The sequence below is a fragment of the Nansenia antarctica genome (assembly GCF_963989245.1).
Source record: "Nansenia antarctica genome assembly, chromosome: 6".
Lineage (NCBI taxonomy): Eukaryota > Metazoa > Chordata > Actinopteri > Argentiniformes > Microstomatidae > Nansenia > Nansenia antarctica.
Genome location: NC_137676.1, coordinates 28,752,218 through 28,765,149, shown reverse-complemented (window position 1 = coordinate 28,765,149; position 12,932 = coordinate 28,752,218). Strand labels below are relative to the sequence as shown.

The 12,932-nt window shown below is 46.6% G+C and overlaps 1 protein-coding gene across 1 annotated transcript in view; it reads left to right on the top strand.

Annotated features, from left to right (window-relative positions):
• Positions 1-12,932, top strand: part of ephb2a (eph receptor B2a) — a gene marked incomplete at its 3' end in the record, with an annotated part of 174,875 nt that overhangs the window by 112,269 nt on the left and 49,674 nt on the right. Inside the window, exons 8-14 of the mRNA XM_080533873.1 lie at positions 322-430; positions 3,566-3,630; positions 4,673-4,795; positions 5,090-5,337; positions 7,158-7,373; positions 7,767-7,916; positions 8,262-8,455. Coding sequence (XP_080389999.1) covers positions 322-430; positions 3,566-3,630; positions 4,673-4,795; positions 5,090-5,337; positions 7,158-7,373; positions 7,767-7,916; positions 8,262-8,455 — 1,105 coding nt within the window. The remainder of the gene's footprint in view (positions 1-321; positions 431-3,565; positions 3,631-4,672; positions 4,796-5,089; positions 5,338-7,157; positions 7,374-7,766; positions 7,917-8,261; positions 8,456-12,932) is intronic.

Here is a 12,932-nt window from a genome sequence, read left to right as displayed (position 1 = left end):
TGTTTTTCATGAGAAAAATACTTTATGCGTGAACGAACGCCCCCCAAGAACACCTCAACGCCCCCCTTTAAAAAATGCTTGTTCCAGCGCCCCCCGGTGTTGTTGCGGTACCGCCCCCGTTGAGAAACGATGCTCTAGTCTAGAATGTAGAGACTGACGGTTAAGAAGCCTCTAGAATGTAGAGACTGACGGTTAAGAAGCCTCTATGTAGAGACTGACGGTTAAGAAGCCTCAAGAATGTAGAGACTGACGGTTAAGAAGCCTCTAGAATGTGTGTAGAAGAGAATGGGATGAAGGAGTGCCTTCTGGTTGTCTTTGCAGAGGAGTATAAGTCCAGCATACAGGAGAAGCTGCCCCTCATCATCGGCTCCTCTGCTGCAGGCCTGGTCTTCATCATCGCCATCGTGGTATTGGTTATCGTCTGCAATCGGTGAGCCAAACATGTCCCTCTGTTATGTGGGCCTAAAACAAACAACCTCAGTGGTTAAGTCTGAACGCTCATACTGCCTGCTGTTTACTAATCTTATGTCATACTAACCATACTACCGTATTTTCCGGACTATAAGCCGCTCCGGAGTATAAGTCGCTCAGTCAAAAAAATGTGTCATGAAGAGGAAAAAAACATATATAAGTCGCACTGGACTATAAGTCGCATTTATTTAGAAATGAATTTCACAAAATCCAAGACCAATAACAGACATTTAATCTTGAAAGGCAAGTTTTTCAACTACACAATAGCACACAGAACAACAGGCTGAATAGGTGTCCGGTATGTTAACGTAACACATTAACAGTTATTCAGCTACACAATAGCATAAAGAACATACCTGGAGGCTGAATAGGCTAAATTAACATAACAAGCCAGCGAGTCCAACAAGCAAGTTACCGGTAAGCAAGTTCACCAAGCTCCTGTTAATGTTTCAGTTCATTTCTTCAGTGGTACAGGAGCAGCATATAGTTGTCACAAGCCCAGAGCGCCCTCTCGCGGCTGTAGACGGTAATGTTTACTCCTTGGTTCATGTCAGTCTGTATGAAATGATATATACTATAAGTCGCAGGACCAGCCAAACTATGAAAAAAAGTGTGACTTATAGTCCGGAAAATACGGTACATAAATACTACTTAGAGAGCCTACTGTATAAAAGAACCTGTATGTAGTGAGCAACACATTTCAACATCCTACATACTACACCTCATCCATACTGAGGAATAGTCATTTGGACAGAATGACATAGGATAATAGTGTAGAAACTCCAGCTCTTTAGTAGGCATTTTCTTTTTCTATAATCCCAGAATGGGTTGGAAAAGGGCAGGCACTCACTGCTACCTACAGTATCTTTCTCTGATTTGATTGACAGCTATATACACTGCTATTTCAGCTACTGAAAATGAATAACACAAAAGTGTGTGTGTAGCTAGCCATGCTATGTAATAACATACTAAATGATGTATTCAAACTGGTGTGATTTAATATAAAGCTCATATTGATGCGGTATTTACCACGAAGTATCAGGACCCAGAGAACAGCCCAGTGCATAATGATAGTGCTTCCCACACAGAATTATAAGAACATCATTCAGAAGGATTGTAAATATGATTACAGGCCTGAAGAAATTGTCTCTTATAAACTTTTAAAAATAATCATAGGTGGATTCCGACCGTACAGCAGTGGAGGCTCCTCCATAGAGGTGGAGGAGGCCTGGCCTCCCCAATAATTTGAGAGAAGAGAGAGAGATTTTAAAAAGCAATAATTATATTTATTTATTTATTTATTTATTTTTTTTCAGATTTTATCCCTTTTTCACCCAATTTGGTATCCAATTGAACCCAACCTAGCATCCAATTATCCCCTGCCTATTGCGTAGGATCCGCCGCACGACCCCGTGGCCGGCAGCCCCAGAGGAGGCCGCCAGGCATACTAGCTGACTGGCTCCTCGAGCCCAGCACCGTTATTCCGGCACCCCGGGGGCGCTGTTGCGCGACGGATCCTTGTCCGGAAATATTCCTATACCGCCCTCGGGAGCGGCCGCTCAATATGCCGCTCCCTGTGTGTGCCCCGGCCGTATCCGGGTCTGGCGAGCTGGGATTCGATCCCAGTCCCCGGTGGGCAGCTTGCACTAGTGGGCTAGTGGCTAGTGCTTAGACCGCTACACCACCGCAGGGCACATTTATTTATTTATTTAACATATTATATTATATTAATATTATTTCCGTTTTGTTCATAAATCTGAATTTTTCCATGGCTAAAACCCAATATTGCAATTGTAAAGCAGAATCCCTATCCGTTTCTATTGAAGGAGGCCAGGCCTCCTGTCGGAAAGGCCAGGCCTCCTGTCGGAAAGTGGTTTCTCATAGAAGTCAATGTAATGCAATTTTTTTCATGGCAATATGTGATTGGCCAAATCACTGAAAATGGGTGGGCACAGGAGGCCTGGCCTCACCATGCATTGAGTCCAGGGCTGAAAGATTGACATTTTGTTCGTCCAATCACATGAAGCCATTTTGAGAATTCGCCAGTCACTTCAGTGCAGGACACGCTAGAACACCCATGGCTATTATCCCTGAAAATAATAGCTCATTTGGCCAAATACTTTTGTTTAAAATGACCTCGGAAGTCGGCGAGATTCTGGCGCGATTTATACATCGAATAGGTAGACAACATTTAGGATTTATTGAACAGTTTTATTTTTAATATTAATAATTAATAATTGTATGTAGTATGTTGTGGTGAATGTTGTGAGCCTGAGCAGAAGGGACAATAGCTGCTGCAGGCGGACCATGACCCATTGTGCAGGTAACTTATTACATATGTTGTTTGAGTTCTATGTTTTGGTGCATTTTGTAAGAGTCCACTCGTGGTGTTGCTAGCATTCGCGAGCTAGGGCATGGCTAGTCAGTAACGTCATGTTGCATTCCACGTGTAGTACCTTTTTCCACCACACGCGTGTATGAGTGCTGTTCTGCAGGATAAATATTAGAAATGGATGAAGTATTGTTCTGAATTGTATATTGTGTGTCTGATTGACATAGTGTGTGAGTGCTTTTGACATGTCATTGATTGTATGTAGTATGTTGTGGTGAATGTTGTGAGCCTGAGCAGAAGGGACAATAGCTGCTGCAGGCGGACCAGAGATTCATGCCAATTGTTTTGTTTATTTGATGACCCATTGTGCAGGCAATAAAAGCTGCTTCATCCACCATCCTGAGAGTGTCCCAATCCCTTCAGTACCGCCAAACACAAATGAATAATTTTTAACAAAGACAGATAAGAAGAACAGGGAACATTCCATCGCGAGTGAAGCGAGCAAGCGGAAAAAAAATTGGCCTCCTCAATTCTGGAAGTCACCAGCCTCCATAAGCATATTTCATGTAAAAACATTGTGTAAACATCTGCTGCTATCTGTCTGGAGTGTGGAAGCACATGCAGTGCTGTCTTGAGGATAAGCTTCGAATATGTTGATAATATAACAGGTGGTCAGGTGGTCAAGACTTCCTTAGGTACTTCATTAGGATATCTGTGCTTTGTGTAACCAGGCTATCTTGTTCTTTGTGTTTCTCACAACAGAAGGAGCACAGACAGAACAGAGTCGGACTACACAGACAAGCTCCAGCACTACACCAGTGGCCACAGTGAGTAACATGCTTTCAGTCTGTTTATCAAACTGCTCTTTATGTTTTACTGGCCTTTATAAATCACAGTTTTTAGGGGAGAGCTAGATCATGTGGTTGTCTCTATACAGATGGCACCGTTCCCACTTCCCAGTGTTACCCTCCCATCCTCATCCACTGTTCCCCTCACTGTCCCACCCTCAAAACTCAATGGCTTTGGAGACCGTGCCTTTTCACGAGCTGCACCCCGCCTCTCAAACTCTCTCCCCCAACCACTCAGAGACTCACTCTCCACTTTTAAATCCCACCTCAAAACCTGCCTGTTCTCCCATGCATACAACCTCCCCTACCCCTAACCATCTCCCTTAACCCTGCCACCCCCCCCCCCGGACATTGCTGTGTTAACTGTTCCCTGTTCGTTAACTCTGTGTTCTATGTGCTCATGTTATCTGTTGCTTGTTGTTTCTGTGTTTTCAGTTTTTCCCATATTGTCAGCGTCTTTGAGCCCCGGAAAAGCGTTTTATAAATACAATTAATTATTATTATTAGTGTTGCATTATTGTTCCGGAATAAAACACCACCTGTTTTAGCATTGAACTAATTTAAATATGGTGCCATACATGAAGGTGCCTGCATTATTATTTAAATAGTTCATAGTCTCTGATAGGGTCCTCATCTCTGAACACATGGATGAATAAATTGGCTGGATGAATGGACGGAGGAGGAACAAACTAACTAATGAAGCTAATGTTCTCCTTTGGAATTCTGGCAGTCTTCTCATCCGTGTCATGTCATGAGGTCTGATTGTTAGAACGTTACACTGCTTGCTTTCTGTAAGTGGTAGTGGTGGTCTAGTGGATAGTGAGTTGGATTGGTGATCAGAAGGTTCATGACTTCAAATCCCACCTGGGAACACCACCACTAGTGGGCCCTTGAGTAAGGCACTTAGCCCTAAATGACTCCAGGCGGCATGTGCCTGTAATTGTAAATCCCTTTGGATTAAAAGCATCTGCTAAATGGTCAATTCTAATTTATGTGTATTGCTTTTGGTTCTCCTCCCAAGTGTCTCCAGGAATGAAGATCTATATCGACCCGTTCACGTACGAAGACCCCAACGAGGCCGTCAGGGAGTTTGCCAAAGAGATAGATACCTCCTGTGTGAAGATTGAGCAAGTCATTGGCGCAGGTAAAATGCCAAGTTTTTTTTTTTTTTTTTAAGACCTACTGTACTTGAAGTCTGCCACTGACCTACTGTACATTATTTATTCCAATCGTAACTTTGTGTGAGATATAGTGTATTAGATGTAAGGTATTCAATGGTAGGAAATATCAACCTAATGAATGAATGAAGAGGTAGTTGTGTGTGTGTGTGTGTGTGTGTGGCAATTCTTTTCCTAGAATGAATGGACTTTTGGGGTCATAATGCTCCGGTAATGAATCAATCCCAATGTTGTTCACACGACCTCTCGCCGCCACCCAGGAGAGTTTGGGGAGGTGTGCAGTGGGAACCTGCGTCTGCCCGGGAAGAGAGAGATGCTGGTGGCCATCAAGACACTGAAGTCGGGTTACACGGAGCGGCAGAGGCGGGACTTCCTGTCCGAGGCTTCCATCATGGGCCAGTTCGACCACCCCAACATCATCCGCCTGGAGGGCGTGGTGACCAAGAGCAGCCCCATCATGATCATCACTGAGTTCATGGAGAACGGCTCGCTGGACGCCTTCCTCAGGGTAAGAGGACAGTCATAGAACTGCTTTCTTAATTCACCAAGCCCCGGACCTGGGGTGATAGGGCCTTTTCAACCGCAGCCCCCGTCCCTCTGGAACGCCCTCCCCAACCACATCAGACAGGCCAACGCCCTCCCAACATTTTAAACAGGCCCTCAAAACCCACCTCTTCAAGCTTGCCTTCACCAGTTAACCCTCTCCCCCCCCCCCTTCCCATGTGTCCCCAGCACTACCTTCATTAGGCCCCTATATTTTCTTTGATTTATTTTTTGTTTCTTTTTATTATTACTACTCGATCTCTTCAGTTTGTAAAGCATCTTTGAGTGTCTAGGAAAGCGCTATATAAGTCTAATGTATTATTATTATTATTATTAATTCTGTTTATTTTAACCAGGATAGTCCACTCTAGTAACTAGTAGCATGTAACAACACTTTTTTTCCAGGAAGTCCCGGGATCCAGAAAACACTTAAAACAAACAAGTTACCTAATTAAAGTTCAAAACACAACAGTAACACAACATACACAGTTTGAATATGAAAACACACTGATGCTATTTGTGTATTAGCCCTGCTATTGAGCTAATAGATAGAGCGTATAGTATCTGATAAATTCACTTCTAACAAACTGCAGCTTTATGAAGCATTCATGAGTCCTTCATAAGGCCTTCCTGCATATAGATGTTTCTGAAATCATTCATTAGTATATTTATGTTACATAAAGGTCACCAGAACATGTCCTCGTTACGTCTTGCTTTTTAGTACGACATGCTTGTAAATGAGTCATAAGCATCCATGCAGGTCATTTAACACTAGAACAGCCATGGGTGGGTGTGAGTAAATTATTTGTTATATCTTTGCACTCGATCAAATTTCAAGACCCTCCTTTCATGACTTTTCCTAGATATGTGCGTTCTACCACCCAGTATCCTTACATTTTCAAAATCACATCAGGATAAGCTAGTATAAAGCTATTTTGCAGTTTTTCTGTGTAGGAAGCAGGCTAATTTACAAGACGCACCAACTAGTGGTCGTTGTGTGTAAGTAGCAGATTTCCATTGTAAAGACTATGGTCATTTGACCCCCGAGGCAGCTCTTATAGTAGGTACAATAGGCAGGGTTGTTCTAGTGTTAAGAGTTTGTTCTAGTGTTAAGATGTCCTTTAGGGTTTCTGCTTTTTCACGTGACCGTTTACATCCTCCTCCTACTACCTCACCATGGCTTCAAGGACAGTAGTTCAGCATCTACATGTAGGGGCTTTCTTGTTTCTGATTGGCTGTGGTGGGTACCCCCTCCAGGTTCACAGGTGTGTGATGTGTGCAGATGGATGAGCTTGATCAGGGAAGCTCCCAGACCCAGATGAGGAAACCCAGTAATGATAGAGGAGCTGATATGATCATTTTTAGAATATGTCCTTTTTTCTTTTTTTTCTCTCTGATTTAAATAAAAGATACATCGATACAATATGAAATGGTGGACTGGGGTGGTCCTGTGGTCTATCACCGCGGTCTTCAGTACACACATGCCCATGTCAGCATGGGTTTCGAATCCGGCCCATGCCCTCTCTCCCTTCTTCTCCTTGCTTTCCTGTCTGTCTTCACTATATATGTCCAATAAAATGAAAAAAACATGACATTTCATTAAATAAAATAAAATATAAAATGATTACAGTACTTTAAACCCTTATGAATGTTTTGGAACAAAACATTGGTTCGACGATACATTCAAATGCCTGGAAGCTGCACTTCCTTTTTTTATCATGATTTAGAAAATGCAGTACAAACATTTGTATCATATAGAAACTGTGTATGAATTGTTATTTGTAGCAAAACGATGGTCAGTTCACGGTGATCCAGCTGGTGGGCATGCTGCGTGGCATCGCGGCGGGCATGAAATACCTGACGGACATGAACTACGTCCACCGAGACCTGGCCGCACGCAACATCCTGGTCAACAGCAACCTGGTGTGTAAGGTCTCTGACTTCGGCCTGTCACGCTTCCTGGAGGATGACTCTTCAGACCCCACCTACACCAGTGCTCTGGTGAGTGTGGCACTGGTGAGTGCCTCTTTCCTGTTTAAAATCCATTAAACAAGAAAGAGGTAATGGGGGAAGGGAATATTCAGACAAAGGTTGAGCTGTGACCAGGTGGTTGGTACCTATCCAACCCCTTCTGATGTATGTAACCTATTCAGAAAAAAAGGGTTCTTCATTTTGTCTCTGTAGTGGAAACCTTTGAAGAACCCAAAAAGGCTTCTACATGAAACCCCAAATGGCTCTTAAAAGGGGGTTCCCCTACAGGGACACATGAAGATACATGTTTGGGTACTAACTAGAACCTTTTTTTCTAAGAGTGTACAAGTGCATAAGGGGTAGGGGCTTTAGTCCCATTTGGGATAGGACGATACAGTCTTGGGTCTAAATATATATCCACAGGGTGGGAAGATCCCTATCCGATGGACCGCCCCGGAAGCTATCCAATACAGGAAGTTCACCTGCTCCAGTGACGGGTGGAGCTACGGCATCGTCATGTGGGAGGTCATGTCCTACGGAGAGAGGCCGTACTGGGACATGAGCAATCAGGACGTGAGTACAGGGATACAGTGATTTAAACTCAGCGATATGATGTTATGACGACCGCTGCAAGTTGGATGACTTCAGAGATGTTTCAGACTCACCCAAGCACGAGGTTTCACTTGGCATGGCGGCAGTGCAACACGATAGCTGTGTGACAAAATGGCTGCTGAGTGAATTGTCTTGCTTCACACGGGATGGCTACATCATATTGCTGAGACTTAGCTTGAACGACTATAAGACAAAAACTATTTAGGCCAGGTTTTCCATGATTTGTGAAGGCTGAATGTACCACTGTTATTCATGATGGTCCTCTCTGATACCAGTTTGTATACATTTGGGCCAATTGCCCTATAGGTGATCAATGCCATAGAGCAGGACTACAGGTTACCGCCCCCTATGGACTGCCCCAGCGCGCTGCACCAGCTCATGCTGGACTGTTGGCAGAAGGAACGCAACAACCGGCCCAAGTTCAGCCAGATCGTCAGCACCCTGGACAAGATGATCCGCAACCCCAACACCCTGAAGGCCATGACACCTCTGTCATCAAGGTACAGCTGTGTCTGGTGTCTTCAGTTCAGAAGGCCATGACTATGTTTGTTTGGGTGAGCTACAGTCTGAGTGTTTGGGTGAGCTACAGTCTGAGTGAGTGTTTGGGTGAGCTACAGTCTGAGTGTTTGGGTGAGCTACAGACTGAGGGAGTGTTTGGGTGAGCTACAGACTGAGTGTTTGGGTGAGCTACAGTCTGAGTGTTTGGGTGAGCTACAGTCTGAGGAGTGTTTGGGTGAGCTACAGTCTGAGGAGTGTTTGGGTGAGCTACAGACTGAGGAGTGTTTGGGTGAGCTACAGTCTGAGTGAGTGTTTGGGTGAGCTACAGACTGAGGAGTGTTTGGGTGAGCTACAGTCTGAGTGAGTGTTTGGGTGAGCTACAAACTGAGTGAGTGTTTGGGTGAGCTACAGACTGAGTGTTTGGGTGAGCTACAGACTGAGTGAGTGTTTGGGTGAGCTACAGACTGAGGGAGTGTTTGGGTGAGCTACAGACTGAGGGAGTGTTTGGGTGAGCTACAGACTGAGTGAGTGTTTGGGTGAGCTACAGTCTGAGGAGTGTTTGGGTGAGCTACAGACTGAGTGAGTGTTTGGGTGAGCTACAGACTGAGGAGTGTTTGGGTGATCTACAGACTGAGGAGTGTTTGGGTGAGCTACAGTCTGAGTGTTTGGGTGAGCTACAGACTGAGTGTTTGGGTGAGCTACAGACTGAGGAGTGTTTGGGTGAGCTACAGACTGAGGAGTGTTTGGGTGAGCTACAGACTGAGTGAGTGTTTGGGTGAGCTACAGACTGAGTGTTTGGGTGAGCTACAGTCTGAGGAGTGTTTGGGTGAGCTACAGTCTGAGGAGTGTTTGGGTGAGCTACAGTCTGAGTGTTTGGGTGAGCTACAGTCTGAGGAGTGTTTGGGTGAGCTACAGTCTGAGTGAGTGTTTGGGTGAGCTACAGACTGAGTGAGTGTTTAGGTGAGCTACAGACTGAGTGTTTGGGTGAGCTACAGACTGAGGGAGTGTTTGGGTGAGCTACAGACTGAGTGAGTGTTTGGGTGAGCTACAGACTGAGTGAGTGTTTGGGTGAGCTACAGTCTGAGTGTTTGGGTGAGCTACAGACTGAGTGAGTGTTTGGGTGAGCTACAGACTGAGGGAGTGTTTGGGTGAGCTACAGACTGAGGGAGTGTTTGGGTGAGCTACAGACTGAGTGAGTGTTTGGGTGAGCTACAGACTGAGGAGTGTTTGGGTGAGCTACAGACTGAGGAGTGTTTGGGTGAGCTACAGACTGAGTGAGTGTTTAGGTGAGCTACAGACTGAGTGAGTGTTTAGGTGAGCTACAGACTGAGTGTTTGGGTGAGCTACAGACTGAGGGAGTGTTTGGGTGAGCTACAGACTGAGGGAGTGTTTGAGTGAGCTACAGTCTGAGTGTTTGGGTGAGCTACAGTCTGAGTGTTTGGGTGAGCTACAGACTGAGTGAGTGTTTGGGTGAGCTACAGTCTGAGTGTTTGGGTGAGCTACAGACTGAGTGTTTGGGTGAGCTACAGACTGAGGAGTGTTTGGGTGAGCTACAGACTGAGGAGTGTTTGGGTGAGCTACAGACTGAGGAGTGTTTGGGTGAGCTACAGACTGAGTGAGTGTTTGGGTGAGCTACAGACTGAGTGAGTGTTTGGGTGAGCTACAGACTGAGTGAGTGTTTGGGTGAGCTACAGTCTGAGGAGTGTTTGGGTGAGCTACAGACTGAGTGAGTGTTTGGGTGAGCTACAGACTGAGGAGTGTTTGGGTGAGCTCCAGTCACCTCCCTCAGTCTGGCTTGCTGCTCTATGGCGTCCCCTGCTGCTAGATGCCTCACCTGAACTGGCAGACCTCTTCCTCTGTCTCGTCTTCAACATCATCATAAAACAATGGATGGGAACAGCAGAGATCTGTGTTATAAGTTCCTAGATATACTGTAAGAATAAAAATGCGTCTCATGGGTGATGATGAAGTGAGAAGGAATTTTGCACATTTACTGCAGACATGTAGCAGAAATGAATGAAAAAAAAGTGTGTGTGTGTGTGTGTGTGTGAGTGAGTGAGTGAGTGAGTGAGTGAGTGAGTGAGTGAGTGAGTGAGTGAGTGAGTGTGTGTGTGTGTGTGTGTGTGTGTGTGTGCTGTGGCATCCCTCTCTTGACTGAGAGGGAGAAAACCAACTCACAGGAGATAAAGAGGGGAGACAAAGGGGGTATGAGAGGCTGAAGGCCAGCCTAGAGGGCTGCCGGATGGAAATCGCCGCCCTCGGGAATGAGAGTGAGCAGACGATTCGCACTGTGACTCAGGACCTGAGGGCTGTTCAGCAGAGGCTGGACATGGCTGAGGGCCAGTCAAAGGACCTCGGTCTGGCAGCAGAACAGACAGTTAATTACAGTAAAACATAGATACAGTGCCGAAGTCCGGCTCTCACCCCCACGTGCATGCTTCTCCCTCCTCTATCCCCTTTGTCTCCCCTCTTTATCTCCTGTGAGTTGGTTTTCTCCCTGCAGCTCTTTAATTGGGGAATGCAGGGCAGCTGTGCATATCTGTGGGGTTTCCCTGCATCTCCCCAGGGGAACCAGAGGGGACAGGGTTTTCTCCTTCCAAATTGAGCTGCAGTCTGGGCATTCCTGGGGACTGGGCAGACAGAATACAACCAGTTACTAAGCCCCGGTATATCTCCTTGCTGTTCGCCATTCGCCCCATATTCTCAGCGGGTCGTTTGGCTCTCGTAAGTAATAGAGCCGACTGGGCTCTGTTTGTAGGAGGGGCACATTCCTCTTGGAGGGGTCCGAGAGGGCTTCGTTGTTGCGTGGCCAGCCGTCGAGGTGTCGGTGCATTCGCTCACCCTGCTTCGCTCCGGGCGCCCTCCCCACGGACTGCTCAAGGTAGGGCCCCCCATTGGGGCCGTAGTGTCGGGGGTCCATGACGCGCCTAGGTGCCTGCTCAGGCCGTGGTCTGTGGGGATGCCGGTCCCTTCTCAGCCAGATCGTCAGCACCCTGGACAAGATGATCCGCAACCCCAACACCCTGAAGGCCATGACGCCTCTGTCATCAAGGTACAGCTGTGTCTGGTGTCTTCAGTTCAGAAGGCCATGACTATGTTTGTTTGGGTGAACTACAGTCTGAGTGTTTGGGTGAGCTACAGTCTGAGGAGTGTTTGGGTGAGCTGCAGTCTGAGGGAGTGTTTGGGTGAGCTGCAGTCTGAGGGAGTGTTTGGGTGAGCTGCAGACTGAGTGAGTGTTTGGGGGAGCTACAGACTGAGTGTTTGGGTGAGCTACAGTCTGAGTGTTTGGGTGAGCTACAGTCTGAGTGTTTGGGTGAGCTACAGACTGAGTGTTTGGGTGAGCTACAGACTGAGTGTTTGGGTGAGCTACAGACTGAGTGTTTGGGTGAGCTACAGACTGAGTGAGTGTTTGGGTGAGCTACAGACTGAGGAGTGTTTGGGTGAGCTACAGACTGAGTGTTTGGGTGAGCTACAGACTGAGTGTTTGGGTGAGCTACAGACTGAGTGAGTGTTTGGGTGAGCTACAGACTGAGGAGTGTTTGGGTGAGCTACAGACTGAGTGTTTGGGTGAGCTACAGACTGAGTGTTTGGGTGAGCTACAGACTGAGTGTTTGGGTGAGCTACAGACTGAGTGAGTGTTTGGGTGAGCTACAGACTGAGGAGTGTTTGGGTGAGCTACAGACTGAGTGTTTGGGTGAGCTACAGACTGAGTGTTTGGGTGAGCTACAGACTGAGTGAGTGTTTGGGTGAGCTACAGACTGAGGAGTGTTTGGGTGAGCTACAGACTGAGTGTTTGGGTGAGCTACAGACTGAGTGTTTGGGTGAGCTACAGACTGAGTGTTTGGGTGAGCTACAGACTGAGTGAGTGTTTGGGTGAGCTACAGACTGAGGAGTGTTTGGGTGAGCTACAGACTGAGTGTTTGGGTGAGCTACAGACTGAGTGTTTGGGTGAGCTACAGACTGAGTGTTTGGGTGAGCTACAGTCTGAGTGTTTGGGTGAGCTACAGTCTGAGGAGTGTTTGGGTGAGCTACAGACTGAGGAGTTGTTGGGTGAGCTACAGTCTGAGTGAGTGTTTGGGTGAGCTACAGACTGAGTGAGTGTTTGGGTGAGCTACAGACTGAGGAGTGTTTGGGTGAGCTACAGACTGAGGAGTGTTTGGGTGAGCTACAGACTGAGTGAGTGTTTGGGTGAGCTACAGACTGAGGGAGTGTTTGGGTGAGCTACAGTCTGAGTGTTTGGGTGAGCTACAGACTGAGTGAGTGTTTGGGTGAGCTACAGACTGAGGGAGTGTTTGGGTGAGCTACAGTCTGAGGAGTATTTGGGTGAGCTACAGACTGAGGAGTGTTTGGGTGAGCTACAGTCTGAGTGTTTGGGTGAGCTACAGTCTGAGGAGTGTTTGGGTGAGCTACAGTCTGAGTGAGTGTTTGGGTGAGCTACAGACTGAGGAGTGTTTGGGTGAGCTACAGTCTGAGTGAGTG